General features: G+C 38.6%; 1 protein-coding gene across 8 annotated transcripts in view; it reads left to right on the top strand.

Moving 5' to 3' along the window:
• The window catches only part of r3hdm1 (R3H domain containing 1), a 97,743-nt gene extending 81,959 nt beyond the window's left edge, over window positions 1–15,784 (top strand). For all 8 annotated transcript variants that reach the window (XM_008112685.3, XM_008112673.3, XM_016994883.2 and 5 more), the window contains 8 exons: window positions 1,273–1,427; window positions 2,696–2,844; window positions 7,358–7,461; window positions 8,362–8,531; window positions 10,138–10,288; window positions 12,316–12,398; window positions 13,142–13,226; window positions 14,378–15,784. In XM_008112685.3, coding sequence (XP_008110892.2) covers window positions 1,273–1,427; window positions 2,696–2,844; window positions 7,358–7,461; window positions 8,362–8,531; window positions 10,138–10,288; window positions 12,316–12,398; window positions 13,142–13,226; window positions 14,378–14,739 — 1,259 coding nt within the window. In that variant the 3' untranslated portion in view covers window positions 14,740–15,784. The remainder of the gene's footprint in view (window positions 1–1,272; window positions 1,428–2,695; window positions 2,845–7,357; window positions 7,462–8,361; window positions 8,532–10,137; window positions 10,289–12,315; window positions 12,399–13,141; window positions 13,227–14,377) is intronic.
• Window positions 15,785–22,183: the final 6,399 nt, after the last annotated feature.

Below are 22,183 nucleotides of genomic sequence, written 5' to 3'. Positions count from 1 at the left end.
AAGGAAGTGGGAATTGAGGGGACTTCCCACCACAAGATTGAATTAAAATGATGATGTGGGTGGGAAATATAACTATTGCAAAATATTATTTTTATCTTCCAATGTTTTAACTCAAGAAGCCAAACCTGTGGCCAGGTAAATGCATACACACGTGCCTTAGTTGCTAATCTTCAAAAGTAAGATGTGCAATATATCTTAGATTTCTGTTTTTAGTGCTGTTGATGAACTTGATATATCTGCGTTAACTCACGTAATAACAGAGCTGGTCAATGTGTACTTGTATCTTTAATTTCATGTTTCATTTTGAAGCACTAGTGACTGCAAAGAAGTTTGTGTAAGAAGAGGAAGTTGATGGGTATTACAATTTAATGCTGATAGACATTTACTTTGTAGGCCGTAATTAGAATACGAAAGTTGGAGATTGATTGCGGCGTGGTAATTAACTTTAGAATATTCTATTTTAATGATGATATACCAGCTGTTAATTGCGTGTTATTAACATATGCAAATAGTCAGTGTATTAATTGGGGAAACATGCATGTCTTGATAAAGCTATCTCATGTATATATTGTGCCCTTTAAATCTTCTAAGTTGGTATGGGAACTCTTTTTGTGACTTCATACAAGTATGTTGTTATTGTAATGTCTTAAAATGTTCAGTGAGCAGGGCCAGCAGCATGGACCCTTACTACACAGCTATTTCCAAATGCTATACGATTTCCCTTGCTTGTGTCATGGAAGACCTTTAGCATCATAAAAGCAGCAGTGTGAGATGGATCCGGAGAAAGTTACTTCCATATTTTAATTATAGCCTCCAAGGCTACAGTGAAAAAAATGCAGACCAATAGCCATATGTAGTCTATTGACTCAGTTTTGCACTCCTCTTGTCTCCAAAGTCTTCATTTCACCATTTTTAAGTTTCGTTGTGCAATTTTCAGGCACTTTCTGGTGAAAAATAATGCAGATGGCCCGCAGATACGTGAAAACATACATTTCCTAGTTCAAAATAATCTAATACCCTTATAAACATGTTCCCATTACAGTTCCTCTCAAAATGGTGATACAAAGTAAATTAAGATTACCTTTGGTCACCATTTTGAGAAGGACCAGAATAACAGGTATTTGGGATGATTTGGTATTCAGGACAGCGTGGTGAGAAAATAGGCCTCCAATCCCCATGCATCTGCCTGTTCCTAATCTAAAGGGCACTTCATAAATTTTCTTTAACAGTAACTCATCAAAACAAGTTTTGAATGTTTATTTTTATTTATAGGTTACCAAGTCATGCCTAACCAGCAGCAAAACTACCAGGGTTTAGTTGGCATCCAGCAATCTCAAAACCAAAACCTAGTCAGTGGCCAACCCAACAACATTGGAAACCAGATCCAAGGTGTACTTGTCCCATATCCTCCTGTGCCATCTTATCAAGTAAGTGATATTAAATTTCTTTATCCATGTTGCTATAGAAAAAACAGATAATTCTTCTAAACTCTCTAAACATTGATGCTCTGCCAAATGAGTGTGATAAAATGTAATTTTTAAGGAATTGCATACCCATAAAATGATTGGTTGGGATGGGATTGTGTGGCTGGGAAAAATCACTTTTATTCACAGTAGAGTCTCACTTATCCAACATTTTGGATTATCCAACGCATTTTTGTAGTCAATGTTTTCAAAACATTGTGCTAAATTCGTAAATACAGTATTTACTACATAGCATTACTGCGTATTGAACTACTTTTTCTGTCAAATTTGTTGTATAACATGTTTTGGTGCTTAATTTGTAAAATCATAACCTAATTTGATGTTTAATAGGCTTTTCCTTAATCCCTCCTTATTATCCAACATATTCACTTATCCAACGTTCTGCCGGCCAGTTTATGTTGGATAAGTGAGACTTTACTGTATTTGGATTTTGAACTCATGTTCTGCTTATTCTAAAATGTTATATGAAGCTATCATTTATCACTATTGAGATTAACTAAGGTTTTCATAGACTTAGTCTTCTTCCTCAGATGCTATTTCTAGAAAGGATAAGGTGCCAGGACAGAGCGTGTCAATTCCTTCCTACATATATTAGATTCCTGTAACTCGTATGAGTAAACAGTCTGTGTTACCATAAGAGAATTGCTCCTCTTGTTTCTCCAGTGAAACATCTTATCTTGCATATTGACAAGTCATAGCCTTTTGAAACACTGACCCATAGAGAATGTGAGATAATTTGTGAGCAACTCCTTTTAGTGGACTAATCTCATGTCGAGAAGGAAATGTGGGCTTTGCCATGTGTGGCCTTAAAATAGAGACTTGGAAATTTCTCTCTGTAGTCTCATAGGGAAGACTAAGACCTAATTTTTATTTATGGCGGGGTAGCTATTTCCTGTGCTGAAAAACAACTTCAGATTGTAAGTTTGGGCTGATGTAGATTAATTCCCTGCACTTAGGAAAGTAGAGACCAGTAAGACAGTGTGTTAAAAAATGTTTCCCCAAGACTTGGTTAAGTGAAAATAATCATTTAGTAATGGATTACCTACATATGCTAGATTTATCCCACGCTCAGTCAGTGCTAAGCTTCTGTACATCAATGTGTCTCTTTCCCTTTGCTTCTTTGAGTTTTCATTTGAGATGTAAGATTTCTCAATCTATGTCATGTTTAAAAGAAATGAGATTAGCGATCTTAATGAGCTTTTAATTATTAGGTTTCAGTGGCTCAAGGTTCCCAAGGAATGTCCCAGCAGACATATCAGCAGCCAGTTGTAATTCCCAATCAGTCTAACCAAGGACTACCTGCGTCAGGAATGCCAGTTTACTACAGTGTCATTCCATCTGGACAGCAGAATAACTTAAGGTGAGTTTAACTTTGATGAAATTCCACTCCTTTGCTAAAGACTGTGTTTAATGAAAGCAGGTATAATAAACAAGAAAAGCAAATGGGAAGTATCCCGTTCAAAGCCTTGCGTAGCTTTTCCCTAGTTTCACAGTAATGTTGAATATGGAATTTTATTTTTGTTTTACTGATTTTCATAAGAGCTTTTCATTCTTCCCTCCCTCTGAGGCCAAATGCAGTGACATTTGGAACACATGGAGGGCCTTCATCTGCTTCTGGGCCAAGGCATGATGGAGCTTCTTTGTTCTAGGATCATAGCCTAGTGGGTAGCAGAGTTTCAGGAGTATTCCTTTAGTTTATTGGGTAATGGAAGATCACTGGGCGTGTGTATATCTTGTTTCTATGCAATGCTCTCAGCAGACAACAATTCAAGTAGACTACTTTAAATAACATGTTTTACTCACAACTTCGTTTTTTAAATATACAGATATATTTATTGTAAGGTTAAGTTTTAAAATGTTTTAGTTTGTATCTTTAATTTATAGTCTTTAACAGGCACTATACTGCTCTGTATAGCTCTCTTTTATAACAGTCTAGTTCCAAGAAACTCAAGCCTCAACTGACTTCTAACTTCTAACACAGGAATCTGTACTCAAACAGACTCAAGCCGCAACTGACTTCTCAACTGTCATCTTTTTTAAACTGCATTCTAAACAGTCACTGAACTAGCCCCTCCCACAGCCTCAAGTAAATAGAACTAAGAAAACTGCAAACCAAAGAAGACATACACTTCAGGGGATAAACTGACATATTATAAACAGACAAAACATTTGATAAAGGAGGCTTGAGAAGGTTGTTATCTCCAACACTTTGTTCTATAGAATGTGTGAGACTGAACAAGCAAATCATTCCATAGATATTACAGGATCTCACTGGATTAACAAAATTTCTTTCTTATTCTACCTGTTATTATATTATCTTGTTTTAAATACTACTACTACTACTACTACTACTACTACTACTACTACTACTTATTATTATTATTCCTATATTTATTTATATCTCGCTTTTTCTCTCCACAAAGGAGACTACTTACTGTTCTTAATCTTACTTTCTATCCCAGACTAGAGTTGTAGATTATATCTGTGATACACAGCAAATTAAGGCCAGAGTTACTTGGGGAAGGCATTTTTTGTAGATCTGTATGGCTCAATTATTAAATCATATCAGTAAATACTCAAATCTTTACTAGGGCATGTGACCTTAATGTTCACACGGAGCAGTCAAATTACCATAAGTTTATTCGAAGAGTTCTACGTTTAGAATGAAGAATTTGCTGGGCTAATGAATCTGAAAGAGAAAAAAGACGTATATTAAGAACAGAAATAGTATGTCTAGAACGAAAAATATAGAAAGCATAGAAGCCATGCTTGATTTCTAAGAAACATGGGCTCATATTTTTTGCCATATACATATTGTTATGGTTTTGTACACTATTCTTTTTTTTAACCTTTAAGGTTTTGAAGCAGGCTTCTTTTTCTGAAATGTGTGTCAGATGTGTGGTTATTCACTGAGAATTTTGAGTAACCTTTGCTTTGGGACCAGAGAGGTGACACTTCTTTAAGCAGAACCATCCACTGCCCACTAACCCTTTGCTCTGAATTAGGTAGCAATGCATTAGTATTATGAATGCTGATCTTGGTTAACTGTCTCTTCCACCTTGCGATCTTTTTTAAAAAAGAAAACTAATTTAAAGACACTTTGGAGGTGACATTTGCACATGCCAGGAGATCAGGTTGCTTGTAGGCAGCTTCTGCTGTGAAGTTGTTAAAACTGGTTACCCTTAGGTAGACATTGAATAAGGAGCTGTATATTTGTTTCTAACCTAGCAGTGCATTTCCAGAGCAGTTTGACAGCACCAGTGGGCCAACTTGAGTAACACTCCCTGTGTTCAAGTGAAATCTTCCAACCCATTAATATGGGGAGATACTCCCCCCCCCCCAAAAAAAAGTACTGATTCAAGAGAACTGTTTAACTATGTCCAGCACCCCAATGCTGTTATCAAAATACTCACTTTTATTTCTCAGGTATGGCCGCTTTCCTGTTATCCCCCTGCCTTTTATAGCACTTTGGTTTTAAGTATTTTCCTCAGTCATAAATACCTTTCATGCTTAAAACTACATTTTTGAAAACTGGTTCTGCATCAATATGGAAATATTTATATATTTGTTTCTTAAATGAGAATAATGAGGGGAAATTACTCTGAAACCATTTTTAGGAATAAGGTTGAGTAAAAAATATTAAATTTATGCAACAGATGGCAATTGCAAATATTGATTAAGTGAAATGAAAACAAATTATTTTTTAAGAATCTGTTTAGCACTACCCCAAAAAAATGTGCTTTGGGTACTGATAGCAAACTTTCTAGTACAGGCAGTATGCAAGTTATGAACAAGATAGGTTCTGTAGGTTTGTTCTTAAGTTAAAATTTTTTGCATGTTGGAACATACATAACTCCAGTGTAACTCCAGCCATGTATACATAGATAGATAGCACAGGGAAGGGTTAACACCGTGGAGTTTGTTTTGCTGCCTGTGCCTGTGCCCGTTTAGAAGATTTCACCTAACTTACTGTCCCTGTGATAATTGGATTTTGGAAAATTTGGGTTGTTGTGAAAACAAGGATGGGTAAGAAAGCTTCAGTGGAGACACCTTTTCTCCATGATCACTCTTCCAGAAATGAATTTCCCTTGCGAAGGATAGATTTCGCTCACATCCTGTTGTCTCATCTCTATTTGTAACTATGAGTTGCTTGTAAGTTGTTTTTAACTTGGGAACTGCCTGTTCTGGATTTATTTGGGCATTTTAAGAAGTGCAGAGAACAGTGAAAATGGCTGTAACACTATTAAAGATGTAGTTGTTATTACTAGCAGTACATGGCTTTAAATCTTAATTGAAAGCTGCACGAAACCTTTGGTATCCACTGGAGTTTGCTTCCAGGACCTCCCATTGATACCAAAATCTGTGGATGTATATAAGTCTCACTACATACAATGACATAGTAAAATGGTGTACCTTATATAAAATGGCAAAATTAAGCTTTGCCTTCTGGAATTTATTTTTTTAAAACATCCTAAGCCTGCGGATGCAGAATCTATGGATACAGAGGACTGACTATACCTCAATTTCTTTCTGAATATTAAGATACTGATAGTAGTTGACTAAAAATGGAGCCCTATATGTGCCCAACTCACATCTATACCTCACAATGTTCAAAAGGGAGCTACTAGAAACAAGGTTTCTACAGAATTGTAATTTGAAATTTACTTTTCATTTGGTTAAATCTACAATATTTTAACTTCTTACTGCTTGCTGTTGTGCTTATGAAATCACCCTGTGCTGCCCCCTCCCTGAGGTGTCTGTAGGGGAAATAGATATTACAGAGATTGTTTGTATAGTTCATTTGCATTAGGATGAATTGAACTGTTTGCTTAGGGGTATAAGTAGCAAGAAAAGAGAGAGTTTTAGATAAAGTATTGGATGTTTACTTTCTCTCACTTGAATTGAATTGCCATTGGAGGAAAAGCTTGATGATGCCAATATTCTGTGGTTATATTATAAAAACATACCGTAGATTTGGTACCAGGCACCAAATGCAGTCTCTTCTGCCCACAGTGGTTATTATACGAAAACAGAAAAAATTGAATTTGAGGTCACCTTGGCGCAGAAGTTTACCTCATTTGTAAACACTGGATACGTATAATCTCTCCCTACATGTTATCTTTGTATCATTTCTTTTTTATATTATTTAGGGCTCCTTTGATCTTTGTGCGTTTTGCTTTGAAACCTGCTTTTGTAGATTTAAAGTCAGCAATTTGCCATAATTTGTTGCATTAATGGCAATTTTCAAAGCCTGGTCACCTTTCCAAAAGTCACTCCATGAATAATTCAGAGAAAGATTAAGAGAAAGAATAGCATTTGAGTTGGTAATTTTTTTGGCTTAGGGCAAGTGTTTTACTCTTGTTTTAAATGTATTAATTTTAAGACTAAGGAGCATTCCTTTTCTGCTGCAACATGAACATGTAAATTTATGATTAATATTAATTGTGACCACTGAGGTGAGAAACCGATAAGATTAATAAGGTTAAAATAATATGATCAACCTGCACTCCAAAGCAGGTTACCCCATGCTGCAAGTGATGGCCAAGAGGACTGTAGGTGGCCACTTCTGAATCACTTTAAAGGAAGATGTCAGGAATGGGCAGCAATTTGGCTTTTTATTTTTGATTGCCACCAAGTTTATTTGAACTTACCTATTAATTAGAGACTTTCAAGTCACTTTGTCATCAACAGCTCTGAGAAAACTCAGGGCCATTGGCTACTAAGTTCTGATTTCTAGAGTAAATAAATTCACATATTCACTCTTACTAATATGTCAAAATTGAGGTTGTTTTTAGGACGTAGTTGCCATGAATTTAGATTTAATGCACTTCTGTTTCTTCCCCTCCCTACCTCACCTATGTCATCTTCTGCAGCTCTTCAGTAGCATATCTACAGCATCCAGGATCAGAACAGATACAGTTTCCCAGAACAACATCACCCTGCAACTCCCAACAGCTCCAGGGACAGCAGTGTGCAAGTATGGGAAAAAAATCTCGACAAAATGTGCTTTAGTTAGATACTTTTCAAAAGCATTGTTTGCATACTAGTTGGAACCACAAAGTCATGAAATGGTTCTCTTTATTTGCTTTAGGCACAGCATAAACAGGGTTGGAACCTAATATGGAAGCTCATGAAAATAAAAAAAATTCCTTTCCTATTCCCAGCATCCTGTCCTCTTGGGGCACTCACAGAGCCTCTTAAGCAATGTTGAATGGGGTGCAAAGGTTTGCTGGAGTGGGATAGTATTTGTTAACTACTTCTCCCTGGCATAGCCTGTATCGCATCTCACTTTACACTGGAAAGTCTATATCCTGAGAGTTTGGTTGAAGAACGAGACAGGAAACATTCCTGCTGTTAACTGGCAAAGCAGGTCCCTTGTCCCTGATCTTGTCTTGGAACAGCACACTAAAACTTTATAGATCTGAGTCAGGAAGCCATGAAAACGAGCTTGCTATCTCCTCAGTGTGACATCCTTTAAGATGTTTAAACATGGCTATTATGTCTGAACCAGGATAAAAGGGAACTTGCCCTGTCTTTAGCATTACCCTGAATGTGTATGTACTGTAATTTTTTACTGTAATGAGAAGTGGTGCCTGGTGCAGCATTAGGACTTGGTGGTTTAAGTTCCAGTACCTGGATAAAGAGGGCCATTGTTATCCATTAGCTCTGATTTATCAATCTCTTTAAACTTTATCCTATGTGCTACTCTTGGGGAATCTGTTACGACCATGATTGCATGGTATAAAGCACAAAACAGTACAGGTGCATGGTGCCATTTCATTTCAGCTGATTTCTCCTATATGCTGAGTGGGACTATCCTTTAGGAAGTGGTAAACCAGAAATGTAATCAGCATTCTTTCTTAATCTTGTTTCACAGCTGTAGCGCCACCACCAGGTGGAGGGATGGTAATGATGCAGCTCAATATACCCAACAATCCTCAGCCTCGACCCCATTCCCCTCCACAGTGGAAACAGAATAAATATTATTGTGACCATCAAAGAGGGCCAAAGACAACAGATTTTGGCACTTTGGACAGCTGTACACAGGTATAACATTTGTTTCCACCTCTTACTACATTTTATTTATTTCTTTAAAGGGGAGATATTTAATTTATAATTCTTCAAATGTTGGCGTTCATGCTTGAATATTACATAAGAGTTACAATAGAAGATGTTGAGGTTTTGAGTTTAGAGGCAGTCCCAGAGCAAGTGATCCAATTACCTTAGCTAGCCATTTCCTCCATATAAGTCTGCCGGTTACCTGGGCCAGCTTGAATAAAGTGAAATCTTGCAACTCACTAAAACTCACTAAAGCCCCACCAAAAAAACCCATGCTGATTCAAGATAACTGTTTAACTATAATGCTGTTGTCAAAATACTTACTTTTATTTCTCAGACATGGCAGTTCTCCTGTTATCCCCCTGCCTTTTGTAGCACTTTGGTTTTGAGTATTTTTCTGAGTTATACAGACATTCCATACATAAAAGTAAGAATTACATTTTTGAAAACTGGTAGTGCATAAATATTGACATACAGTAGAGTCTCACTTATCCAAGCTTCACTTATCCAAGCATCTGGATTATCCAAGCCATTTTTGTAGTCAATGTTTTCAATATATCGTGATATTTTGGTGCTAAATTCGTAAATACAGCCTGTGGCGCAAGCTAGAAAGCAAGCCAGCTGCAACAAATCAACAAATCACTCTGACCAAGAGGTCATGAGTTCGAGGCCAGCCCGGTGCCTGCATCTTGTCTCTGTCTCTGTTCTGTGTCATGGCATTGAATGTTTGCCTTTATGTGTGCAATGTGATCCGCCCTGAGTCCCCTTCGGGGTGAGAAGGGTGGAATATAAATGCTGTAAATAAATAAAATAATAAATAAATTACAACATAACATTACTGTGCATTGAACTATTTTTTCTGTCAAATTTGTTGTATAACATGTTGTTTTGGTGCTTAATTTGTAAAATCATAACCTAATTTGATGTTTAATAGGCTTTTCCTTATTATCCAAGATATTTGCTTATCCAAGCTTCTGCCGGCCCGTTTAGCTTGGATAAGTGAGACTCTACTGTATTTATAGATTTGTTTCTTAAATGAGAATATGAGCGGAAATTACTCTGCAACCATTTTTAGAAATAAAGTTGAGTAAAAATTATTAATGTATACAATAAAAATATTAAATTTATGCAACAGATAGCAGTTCCCAAGTTATGAACAAGATAGGTTCTCTTCCTAGATTATAGTTGCTGGCTATGTAAATTATGATAGCTTTACATTATTCCTATGTAAAATAGAATTATCTATCTGTTGAAATTATTAATCATGGGAGCTAAGGATGCATCTACACTGTAGAATTAACGCACTTTCACACTACTTTAACTTCCATGCCTCAATGCTATGAAATGACAGGAGTTTTAGCAGACAAGACTAAAAATCTTTTAAACTACAGCTCCCGTGATCGATAGCATTGAACCATGGGAGTTAAAGTGATGTCAAACTGCATGAATTCTGCAGAGTAGAGTCATCCTAAGTAGAATTCAAACAACACAAATTAATACTGTACTTGCAGTCTGTGAAGCTGATTTAAACAAGACCTGTTTTGCCCTGTTTTGACAATTCATATATAATCTTTCTCCTTCCTTCCTTCCTCAGTTACAGCACAGTCCACAAATAGGTAGCCCTGCCACCTCTCCAGCTCAGTCTCCAGCACCAGCTCAGCTGTCAAACATGAAGAATATCCGTCCCACATTAACGCCGCTCCCTCTGGTGCCCTCATTCTCTAGACCTTTTATCCCTGGACAAGGTAGAACTCTCATTAACTGAAAAATGTAGTGATGTTTACATTGCCTGACTTTTTTTCAGTTTATAAATCTGTTTTAATGTCTTTCTCAAAGGAATCAACCCCTGCCTTTGATATTCTCATTTAGCTTCCCTTGAAGTTGAAATAGGCTACATCTTAATTAATTGCTCGCAGTGAAGGGTTTTGATGAATTTTGAAAGTTGATCCTCTTGCATAGAAATCCCTAATTACATTATCACATGGTGCACATTAAAACAAGAATATGAAACCTCCTTTGTCTTTCTTGTAGGCTTATAAAATGTAGTAGGAAGCAGCCTGCCTAGCCCTTTGTATATGGTTTTTTTTAAAGTCAGGTTATAGTTAGTATGCTCAGATTATTGCAGGTAGATTTATGAAAGTACTGAGAACTACAATGGAAATGCACATAACATTTCAAGAAAACACGGAATAAAGAAGGAAATCTAGAACTTCACAGAGCTGCAGAAAATGTTGGTGCTTTCCTGCAGTTGATTGAAACTTCCTAGTAAATGGCTCATGCAGTCTTATTTTCAATGTGTTGTTGAAGACTTTCATGGCTAGAATCACTGGGTTGCTGTGAGTTTTCTGGGCTGTATGGCCATGTTCCAGAAGCATTCTCTCCTGTCGTTTCACCCAAATCCATGGCAGGCATTCTCAGAGATTGAAGTTTGCTGGAAACTAGGGGTTTATATGTCTGTGGAACAATACTCAAAAACAGGGAAATCCAGACAAGAAACAAACAGGGCCAGCTAATCACCTTCCAACAAAGGATTCCCCCCAGGCAGGAAGCAGCCAAGCTTTGAAGCTGCAAGGCTATTCAGTGTTAATCAAGGTGATCAATTGCAACATTCACACTTGCCTCAAACAGACAAGAGTTCTTTCTCCCACCCTGAACATTCCAGCGATATATAAACCCCGGTTGCTTAGTTTCCAACAAACCTCATAACCTCTGAGGATGCCTGCCATAGTTGTGGGTGAAATGTCAGGAGAAAATGCTTCTGAAACATGGCTATACAGCCCGGTAAACTCACAGCAACCCAGTATCATTTTCTTTTTATAATGTAACCTAATATTGAGACTGGGAGACCAAGGTTATATTTGAAGGAAAATGGGAGATAACTAGAAGTTTCAAAGAACTGTTTCAGCGTCTCTGTGCTGTGCTTAATGTGATGTGGTAGATTTTCTTTCCAATGCTATATTTGCACATATATTTTGCACAACCTGTCCTTGGAGTTCAGGGCAGTTTAGAGCAATATATTCCATTTGTCATATTCATTACTTCCCAAACATAACTTGAAAATGTTCACCACATATTAAATATCTCCCCTTCAACTCTTTTTCACTTAATCAGCAGAAGTACTATTAGGAAAAGATTAGGGGGAATTGTTGACAAGCACACTGAAAAACAGAAGGCACCTTTTATGTGCTGTCTCCACTTCTTCCCTTTTGGGAAAATGCAACAGGGATCATCCGACAGAGGGGATTATAAACACTAGGCAACGGCCATCCCCATTCAGATTTGGATCTAAGCCTTTGTTTGCCACACTGTCAATACTTTTGCATTTCAGAAAGGATACAGTACTAGCATTGCTATTTTGTACTGTGTGAACATGTTTAGATTTGGGCAAAATAAATTTGTTAAAAGCCAAAACTGTGTAGTTTTAGTATATCATGAAATTTTGCTTGTTTGTATTACTGATGCCATTCTATTATGGTCTTCTTTCTCAAATAAAAATTACTTTAATAAAAAAAGAAAAGATTACCTGGTTTGGGAGATATATTATGAAGTTATGCTAAAGTTGTTGTTGTTGTTGTTGTTTGTTGTTATGGTTAAAGAACCAAGTGAGTCTTCAGTGACTTTGCAGTGTCTGGCATAGAGCAGGCTGGCTGAGAAATGTTTGGACTGATGCCTACATATATCACAAGTGGGATGTCAACTCCTTCACTGATGGGATTTAAAAAGGAAATTAAGTAGTTTTAACTTTAAATTAAGCTTCTTTCTGTATTTTCAGGAGATGCCAGATATCCCTTATTGGGCCAGCCATTGCAGTACAATCCTCCCTCTCTGCTACATGGACACATAGCAGGTCCACAGGTAGGGAAGGTCTCCTCTTAATGGTCGGTAAAACTAGCCTCACAACTTTGATATAATTTACTTGCAGATTTGATGAATTATTTTATAAACAGGGAGCTGAATTTCTTTTATTACATAATACTATGTCTTCTTTCTTAATAGAGGAATCATTTGCTATGTTTGTTAAAGTATTCTTAAAAGAACAGTCAGGTTTTTTTTAGCACATATATAGTATTCAAATGTGCATGGTTTGTGTATGCAGTAGTTAAGATGATTTTAGATCCACCTGAAAAAAGGAGTCGCATTATATACCATTTAGGTATTACAATTACAGAGTGCCGTTCAGATAAGCATCCCTCAGATCTGCTATTAAGACACTAGCTAGCCACAAGTGCTACAATAAAATGTATAAATACATATAATTAAGATTATGAAATCAGATTTGTTTCAGTAACTTTATTTATTTTGTATCAAAAGCACTGCATAACATTAATATTAGTTTTGGAACTTGAAAACTGCATAGTGCAGCACAAAAATACGGGTGTATATTTGCCCCATTGTGGTTTTGGATGTCAGAAGTATTCAGTGAACATTGTAATGCAGTGAATACCTGACTTTGGAATGTGATATGCTATCATTCTTTCTTCTAAGTGAATTTATTGGCAAAACAACACAGGCATGCATCGCTTCATTCATTCAAGAAAGAGGATTTCTGTCTCTTAATTGTGCATGCCTATGTAATGTTGTGTGAACATTTTCTCTAGTGTCAGCCTGGAAGCAGACATGGAAACAGAGGAAGAAAACCAGCTAAGAAGGCTGTCTCTGCAGATCTCGGTGCAGGAGAACCAGGTACATGACTCACTGTGCAGCATTCTTTTACAATTCAGGTGAACTGCTGTTAATTCTGACTCTGAAAGCCCTCTCTCTCTCTCTCTCTCTCTCTCTCTCTCTCTCTCTCTCTCTCTCTCTCTCTATATATATATATATATATATATATATATATATATATATATAACCAGTAGAACTGAGCAAATAATATTAATAACAAGATTATATAAAAATAAATATTAAATACAGGTATAAATTCCCTTAAATTTATGATGTCATTTTTTTGCCAACAAGCAAGCACTGTGGCACAAAAGCTGGCCACTTTAACTGTTACCATTGGATTCTGATCTACTAGTGTATGTAAAACTCATCAGTTCTTCCAGGAATGCCTTGTTGAAATGGGTGGATAAAAGTTTGTCGGAAGCCACTGTAAAAGGAACAATATAACAATGCATGACTTATCGTCACCACTGAGCCAACACCACAAGGACACAAGTGTGCATCATTGGGGACATTGTTATATCTCCCCTCTAATAAGGAAGAAGATAATACAATAACATTTGCTAGGGTTAATGCTTTTCTGAATTTTGGAAGGGTTACAATATTAAAATGACTTGTTGACATAAAAGACTGACCACTGTCTCTGGATTCAGGATATACACTACCTGCACTTACATGGTACTGCTCTGAAAGCTGGGTGTGAAGTAATTTGGAAGTGTCCCATATAAGTTGCCTGACAGCACAGCTGTTTCAGTAGAGAGATGCTCTTTGTAGATGGATATTGGATGCTTTGCATGCTTTCTTCCACGATGAAGTAATTTGGCTTCTGTTAAAAAAAAAACCCTTTTCTTATAAGTTATACATAATTCAGTTAATTTTTCAAGAAAGACCATTGTCTTTCTAGCTGTTGAAACTGCAGAAACCCTGTTCTTAATTCATGGCTGTTTGCTGAAGCTTTTAATTTAATGCCTTTTAAAAGTAGCAATGTGTGATTATTGGTGTTGGCTTGCCCTTCTTCCAAACTGTGAGGTATGATTGGGGAAATGAAAAGTTAAGGAACAGAGTCAATTATTTATTACCAAGCATGAAGATGGATCTTTCAAGTAAAATAACTTGCATACCATACACTTTGTGCAACAAGCTATACTTAATTCTACATTTTTTTTCTTCAGTCGTAGGAAAAGTCTTAGAAATTACTGAACTTCCAGAAGGAATAACACGTGCAGAAGCTGAAAAGTTATTTGTGGAACTTCTTAAAGTTGGTGCCAAGATTCGGTGGCTACGGGACCCTCAGTCCCTACAGGTCCAGCAGCAGCATCACCACCATTATTGTAGCGGAGATGGCAATGTGAATGCTGAATCTTCCAAACTTAGTGACTTGGCCTCTACCTACACGGTTCTAGCTACCTTTCCAACCATGTCTGCAGCCCAAAACGCGTTGAAGAAACAAAGTAACTCACTGAACAAGTTTAGGCTGAGAACAAGCAAGAAGCACTACGACTTTCACATTCTGGAAAGGGCTAGTTCTCAGTAACAGCGATGCCATTGAACATTCAGCCTTTTTGACCTTCCATGTCCTTATCTCCTCTACTTGATTGGCTTGATGTTTATGGGTTTTTTGTTGTCTTCATAAAGACTCCTTGGACGTCATACAACAGTAAAGCCTTTGAAGAAATAAACCCAGTGATCCCGGCAGAAGATGTGGAAAAGGAAAAACAAACAAACAACCACAACCAGTTAAATCATCAACAGCTCCAAAAACAAATATGCTGCTGTGATATAAAAACGGACAGGTGGCACTCTCTGAAGAATGCTGTTAAAAATGCCCCTTTTCTAGTCGTTTCATTTTATATTTCTGAATACTTGTATCAGATCCAAAGCTCTGTTGTACAGCAAACCTTTGTTCATAAGGAATATTCATATTCTTAACCTGTTTTTTGTAATCCCTTTGCACACAACCAGCACACTTCTATCGGTTTAAGGGCAGGGATCTGGGGTTGAAAGGGAAAGAGAGAAGAGCTCCTAAGGAATTACGCTGTGTTCCTAGTCCAATAGGCAATGGCAAGGAGAAGGTAGCATATTTCTCTTCCCTTCTGTCCTTCTCCAGAAGTATCGGAGTTCCACAATAGCTACTGAAGACCTTCTCCAGTCCTTCCCTTTTTAGATTTACTTAGGAGATGTGAACAATAACTGCCAATAAATCCTACTTTCACGGGAGAAAATGAACACTGAAGTTAATTTTAACTGGAGCCCATTTCAATAAACAGTGAGGAAATTATATGTGACTCCCTAAATGGCAAGAAGTTTGCACTTTAATTGTGTTCCCATCAATATGTTTCTCTTTTTTTTCTTTCCTTTTTTTACTGTAAGAGTAATTGCATTTGATAAGTGCTGGAAACTTCTTAAGTGGTTTAAATATGTTTTTTTCATCATTTGTAGAGGATCACTGGACATCAAATGATTCATTGCACATATAAAAGAGACACCCTCTTCAATTTCTGTATAATTTGCAAGGCTGTACAATGTGTGCTGATGCAAGCCTTTCTTCAGTTTGAAAAAAATAAATGTTTACAAGTATAGTTTTCCTCGTAAACTCTTTTAAAATGAGAGAAATTGCTTTAAAAAGAAGTGGCTATAGCTGTTTATAAACTCATGATAGTGATAAACTATGACCCCCATATCTGTGGGGGAATACCTTCCTGGACTATGTGTCGATACATAAAATTGCAGGTGATCGCAGACCCTAATGAAATAAAAGACTTCTATCCCAAAAATACCAGAGAGTTGCACTGGAGGATCTAGAAAATGCCTAAAGAGGACTTATTTTGTTAACCATGGATACATGAATCTGCAAATTTGGGGTTCATACTGTTTGTTTGATTGGGGTGGGTCTCGCATAAATCAGGTATGATATCCTGGAATCGCCACTGTCACTTTTGCCAGTCCTGATTGGCTCTGTAACATGTAATATACATCCCTTGAATGCCCCTTTTTACGTGTGCATGTTCAGATGGTCAGTTGGCTGCAGAATTTCAGTGGTAAAACAATGGTGGCATTTAGCCCCCAGCAACTAAATCTAAGGTTGTTCCACTCATTGATAATGGCACTGCTGTGTTATACTTGTGTAGTAAACGTATTGATTTTATTTTTCTATTTACAACTTCAAAAGTGAAATACTATTATTAAAGTCTATGCATGTTTGCTCATATGTAAATCTATCTCAAGTGGGTTTAGGATTGCAGTTTTAAGGTCAAAACTTTTGTGGGAATTAAGGTCTCTTCCTCAAGAGTCCGCTGCTGTATACATTGCTTCCTTCTACTGAAATTATAATTATAATGAGTGAAAGGAAAAAGGAATGGTATTGAGTGAAAGGCTGGATAAAGGAAAAAATAGAGGAAAGTTGTGTCCACCTTTACTACAGAAAATGTAGGGCAGAAAAACATATCCGAGGGGGCCTTTTGTGGAGGAAATTTGAGGATCTGGGCCAAATAGGTAGAGTTGTATAAGGAGTGTGGGCAATTTCCTACAACTGGAAGTGTGTGGTGTAGTATGCATTGGATCATAATTCCTGCTCAGTCATTGAAACGCAACCTTCAGGAAGTCACACACTCTCAGCCTCGAGAAGATAGATACAAATGCTCTCTGACAGGGCCGGCCCTAGGTAATTTTCAAGTGTAATCGAACAGAATTTTGGCGCCCCTCCCCCAACCAATCACTGAAAAATAAAAGCTTTGGATAAGCAAAAATGTTGGATAATAAGGAGGGATTAAGAAAAAGCCTATTAAACATCAAATTACATTATGATTTTACAAATTAAGCACCAAAATATGTTTTACAACCAATCAACATAAAAAGCAGTTCAATACATGGTAATGTTATGTAGGAATTACTATATTTGCGAATTTAGCACCAAGGGATATAGGGCAGTGTGGACTCAGATAACCCAGTTCAAAGCAGATATTGTGGGTTATTCTGCTTTGCTATTCTGGGTTATATGGCTGTGTGGAAGAGCCCTGAGGGCCCTTCCACACAGCCATATAACCCAGAATATCAAGACAGATAATCCACAAGTATGTTTCAGTCTACTTGGAATACATGAAGCGTGTTTAAGAACCGGTCCAAGAGTCCAGAAGAGCCTTGACTCCCCATACGACCATCATCCCACTTTCTTTGCTAGTTAACTTGAACCCAGTATGCTTTATTATGCCAATTGTTTGCCTTAAATCAGGCATGAGGCAAACTTCAGCCCTCCGGGTGCTTTGGACTCCAACTCTCACAATTCCTAACAGCCTACCGTCTGTTAAGAATTATGGGAGTTGCAGTCCAAAATCTGGAGGGCCGAAGTTTGCCCCATGCCTGCCATAGTTGAGCAAATAGTTTTCATGGTTGCCCTTTGCTGTTAGGAATTGTGGGAGTTGCAGTCCAAAACAACCGGAGAACAGAAGTTTGCCTATGCCTGCTGTAAAGTAAACATATGCAACTTGGAAGCACTTTTAACTGCCATGACTCAATGCTATAAAATCCTGTGAGTTTCAGAAAGTCTTCGGGCCGGTGCTTTAAGAAACTACACTTCCTGGGATTCCATGGCATTGAGACGTGGCAGTTAATGTGGTGTGAAATTGCGATAATTCTGCGGTGCAGAGGTAGGGATATGCTAGGGCAACCGAGCACGGGTCCAGCAGTGGGCAGTGCGAGGCCAGCTCTGTTCCAGCCACTACTACTTCTCCCTCCCTCAAGCCCAGGTATCTGAAGCAACCAATCAGGAGGCCATTCCTCAGCCCTCCCAGGAACGCTCGGAGAGCTCCTTCAACTCCCTCTGGAACCCCCCGCCCACCCCGAGTCCCAGCTTACAGTGCTGAGGAGTCGGGCGAGGACTTGGGGCTGCTGCAGGAAGCGCCACAGGTCGAAGGGGCTGCCTGCCTTGGCTGCTCCATAGGCGCCCACATCACCCTGGCTCCCGCTTTCCACGCTGCTGCCCTCCATTCCTCACCAGCACTGGGAGCAAGCTGCAGCCACCATGCCCGAACTTGAGTGGCCTCCTCCTCAGGCCACACCCCCAGGGAGGAGACTTTAACTCCCAACAGCCTCACTACTTTTGCTGATACTCGGGGTTGGTGGGAACTGGAGTCCAAAACACCTGGGTCACCACCAAAGCTTGGGAAGCACTTGAAGGAAGTGACTCTGCACCTCTGCTTTAAAGTAAAGGCACCTCAGCGCCACTTTTAACTGCCATGGTGGCCCGGCTGCCGCGGAGGCCAGGCCACGGCTGCGGAGGCAGGAAGTCCACACCTGGGCGGAGGTGCCTCAACGGCACCCCCTAGATGCCTCCTAGAGGATGGCACCTTCAGAAACCGCTTACTTCACCTAACGGTTGAACCGCTCCTGCTCTCTGAACAACTCTGGCCAAGAAAATCCCATGATAGGGTTGCCCTAAATCAGAAACAACTCAAAGGCGCACAACCTCTTTTGATACTGTCCTTTTTATCAGCTGGCAGGGTTGATACAATCTTACCACATTTTGTGTTGGTTTGAGGCAATCAAGGAATTTTTTAAAAATGGGGTCTAGGAACACTGGGGTACATCCTGAGTTCAGAGAAGACAGCATATAATACTGGAGGCTTGTAGCGTTCACTTTCTGCACCTTCCATCTAGGCCTCGCTGGCACATTGAGAGCAAACTGTCTTTATGGTATCCAAACAAGAGTTATTTGATAATAAGAAATACATATAAGTTGACAGAAGTGCGTAACTGTATCTGTGCATATGGATTGGAAAATAGTTAATGTATCCAGAGAGCAGATAGCTAGAATAAATAGTCACAATCGTTTAGAGTGGTTAATAAAATAAAAAAGGGAAAGCTCCAAAAGAATATCTACAAAGTTGGTGAATGGTGTGAAAAGTGGCAAAAGAGCATCGACCAGTATGTTGTAATGTTTTTAACACTGTTTGTCACTTTGAGTCTCTTTGAGAAAGCAGTATATAAATACAATAACAACAACCTGTGCCAAGGGGCAGATAAGATCTGTGTTGGCAGTGAATGATAAAGAAAAAGATCTTTATGTGGTGGACAGATCGGCGACAAAAAAACAAATATCCCAAACGAGTTGTGGGGGCCATGTCATGCCACGAGCAGGCAAAACATTACCTGCTGCCCTGTGGAGAAGTGAATTTCTTTCCTTTGACCTTCCCAAGTAACAGTGAATTTCTTTCCTTTGACCTTCCCAAGTAAAAGTGAATTTCTTTCCTTCAAGCTTCCTGAATAAAAATGAATTTATTTTCCTTTGAGCTTCCCCAGTAAAAGTGTATTTTCTTTAAGCTTCCCAAGTAGCAGTTGATTTCTTTCTTTTGACCTTCCTGAGGAGAAGTGAAAACTACCTCAGAAGAAGAAGGAGTTAAGCAGCCATTTTGACTGTAGAGAGAGTGCAGTCATACAGGGCAGCGCCATTTTGAAGGAACCTGAGGGAAGCCCTTTCGGAGGAAAATGTGGCTTTCAGGACCACAATAGTTATTTTTAAGTCTAAAAAGCTTTAAGTCTCAGTAAAAGGACTGAGAATCTTAAAAGTTAGTGATCACTTTATTTAAGGGACTATTAGTAACGGACAGCAACAGGAGAATAAAAGACCTACATTCCAAAGTAACGGAGAATAGGCTATTCAGTCCTTTCTGTCCAAAAGCAATTCAGTCTAATATAAAGTGACACAAACTTCAGAAGACTTAAAGATGTCTGCTTCTTCCTCACAAAAGAGCAGAATATCTAAACCTACCTCAAAAATGTTGTCCTTCTGGCAAGATAAACTAGATTCCTTGAAACCTAAATATCAGAAGTCATGGCAGAGAATTTTAGATATGAGTCAAGCAAGCCATCGCTTTAGGCAGCAGAAAGAAATATTAGATTGTAAGGAAAGATTACAACATCAATACTGTGAGTGGATAACATATTCAGATAATATAATCTCTTTGCTTGAACATATGAAAACATCAGAATCTTTAAGTAATAAGGAAGAAATGTTGTCAGAGAGAGAGAGAAGGGAACTAGAATTTGATACCATCATGAATGATTTATCTAACAAAATATCAGAAGGTCAGGCAGAAGAAGACCCTGCCTCCCTTATGGAAACTGTTGATGAAGAACAAGTGCAACACATGTTTAGTAAAGACACAGATACAAAGTCAAACAGGTCTGTGTGTACATTAGCAGGCAAATCAAGATCATCTCACACATCCCATAGAACAGAAAGAACAAGAGGGACTTCTGTTCATAGTGGTTCTTCTGGCCAATCCCTTAGTCTGGTCATAAAGGCTAGGGCCGAGGCAGCTGCCGCAGTAAAACAAATAGAGTTTCTTAAGAAAAGACAGCAAATTGTTGCAGAGAAGGCAGAACTGGATGCCGCAGCTGCCGCCGAGCAGGCAGCAGCCGCTGCCAAGCAAGCAGGTATGGATGCAGAAAATAAGGCCCGTCAAGTTAAAACTGAAGCTGCTCTAGCAACGTTAGCACAGGTTGCAAAGGCTGAGGTGTTACAAGTAAAGGCCTCAGTCCTAGAGCAAGGTCTCTTAGGAAATACATTCCCTCCAGATGTTACAACAGAAGATCCTGTCACAAAAGTGGATTCTTATTTAAATACCCAAATTATCAATATTGCAGCCCCTCCTGTGCTAACAAGAGAAAGTGCAGTAGCAAATAATTCTTTTGTATCACAACCAGAAATTATAGAGGTTTCTGCACCCAAAGAACATTATTTGCCGTATGCAGAAGTAGCAAGTCAAGCAGCAGTTCCATTGCATGAGATATCTCAAACCAAGTTAGAGCACAGTTTTCCAGTAGACACACAGGACTCAATACAGTCAAACTACACAATGCCAACAACTGCATTCAGTCTCAATCCCAAAGCAGCTAGTTGGGTTCCAGAAAACCCCCAGATCCAAACTAACTCTGAACCAACTTTGCATCAGTCCTCAGTCCCACTTGATATTTTAAATTACACCTTCTATAGAAACCCAAGAAGGGACTTAGCAGACAAGTCATATATCATCAAATATGAAGAAAGCAATCATACTGATAATAGAAGTTCCGAGCAGCCTAGTGCTTCAAGATCTGTCATAAAAGATGAAATTGAAGATATGTCCACATCGCAGACTGCACTTCAAACCAATTCCTCAACTCAGAGGGCAGAATCAGATAGACCTTTTGACCATCCGGAAGCTCAAGAGTCTGTACAGCAAGCTATAGATGCTGCAATGATATCTCCAATAGTGCAACCACCCACCAATGTTGGTGTTGACATTTTCGCCCTACCAGCAAAGGTTACCAAAGAAGAATGGATGGCTGATCACAAAGAGAGTATTAATTGTCTAAATTATAGCCAAGTACAACTTCAAAAGGACAGTGAGCATAATATAGATGGCCACAAGAACACTGGAAGTGATCCTGCATTATCACAAATGATAGTGAGTCATACAAACTTCCACTCTGATGTCTCAGATATGTGTAATCATTTGCAAGCAGAATATATGACCTCACAGGCTACCACCAATCGATTAAGAGCTGAACTTGCCAAAGAACCCCGAGAAGTTGCTGTATATGAGCAAGAACTTCAAAAACCTTCGGAGACAAAGTATCAACTTGAAGAAGCTCATGGTCAGCTAAAAGAGCAGAAACAATTATCTAGTAAAAGGCTATTGGTCAAAGAACAGCAGGTTGCTGATCTTCAAATAAAGCCTTCATATTCTGAGGAGAAGCTAAAGAAGATAGCAGCAGTTGTAACCAAACTGCAGCAACAGCTAAATGGAGTGAAGCAGCAGTGCCAGGATCGGCGGAGCTTTCGAAAGAGTGCCCAGCAGAGAGCGAAGGTGTTGGAGTTGAGACAAGAGCTTGTACCAGTCCAGGGGAGCCTGAACGGGTGTTGCAGCGTCGCAGAGGACAGGTTTGCCTTCCATGTTCCAGAATTAAAGGTAAGCTTTGACCGAAGAGGATTTAGTCCA

Source organism: Anolis carolinensis, chromosome 1 (assembly GCF_035594765.1).
Source record: "Anolis carolinensis isolate JA03-04 chromosome 1, rAnoCar3.1.pri, whole genome shotgun sequence".
Lineage (NCBI taxonomy): Eukaryota > Metazoa > Chordata > Lepidosauria > Squamata > Dactyloidae > Anolis > Anolis carolinensis.
This window is presented reverse-complemented; position numbering and strand designations above follow the sequence as displayed.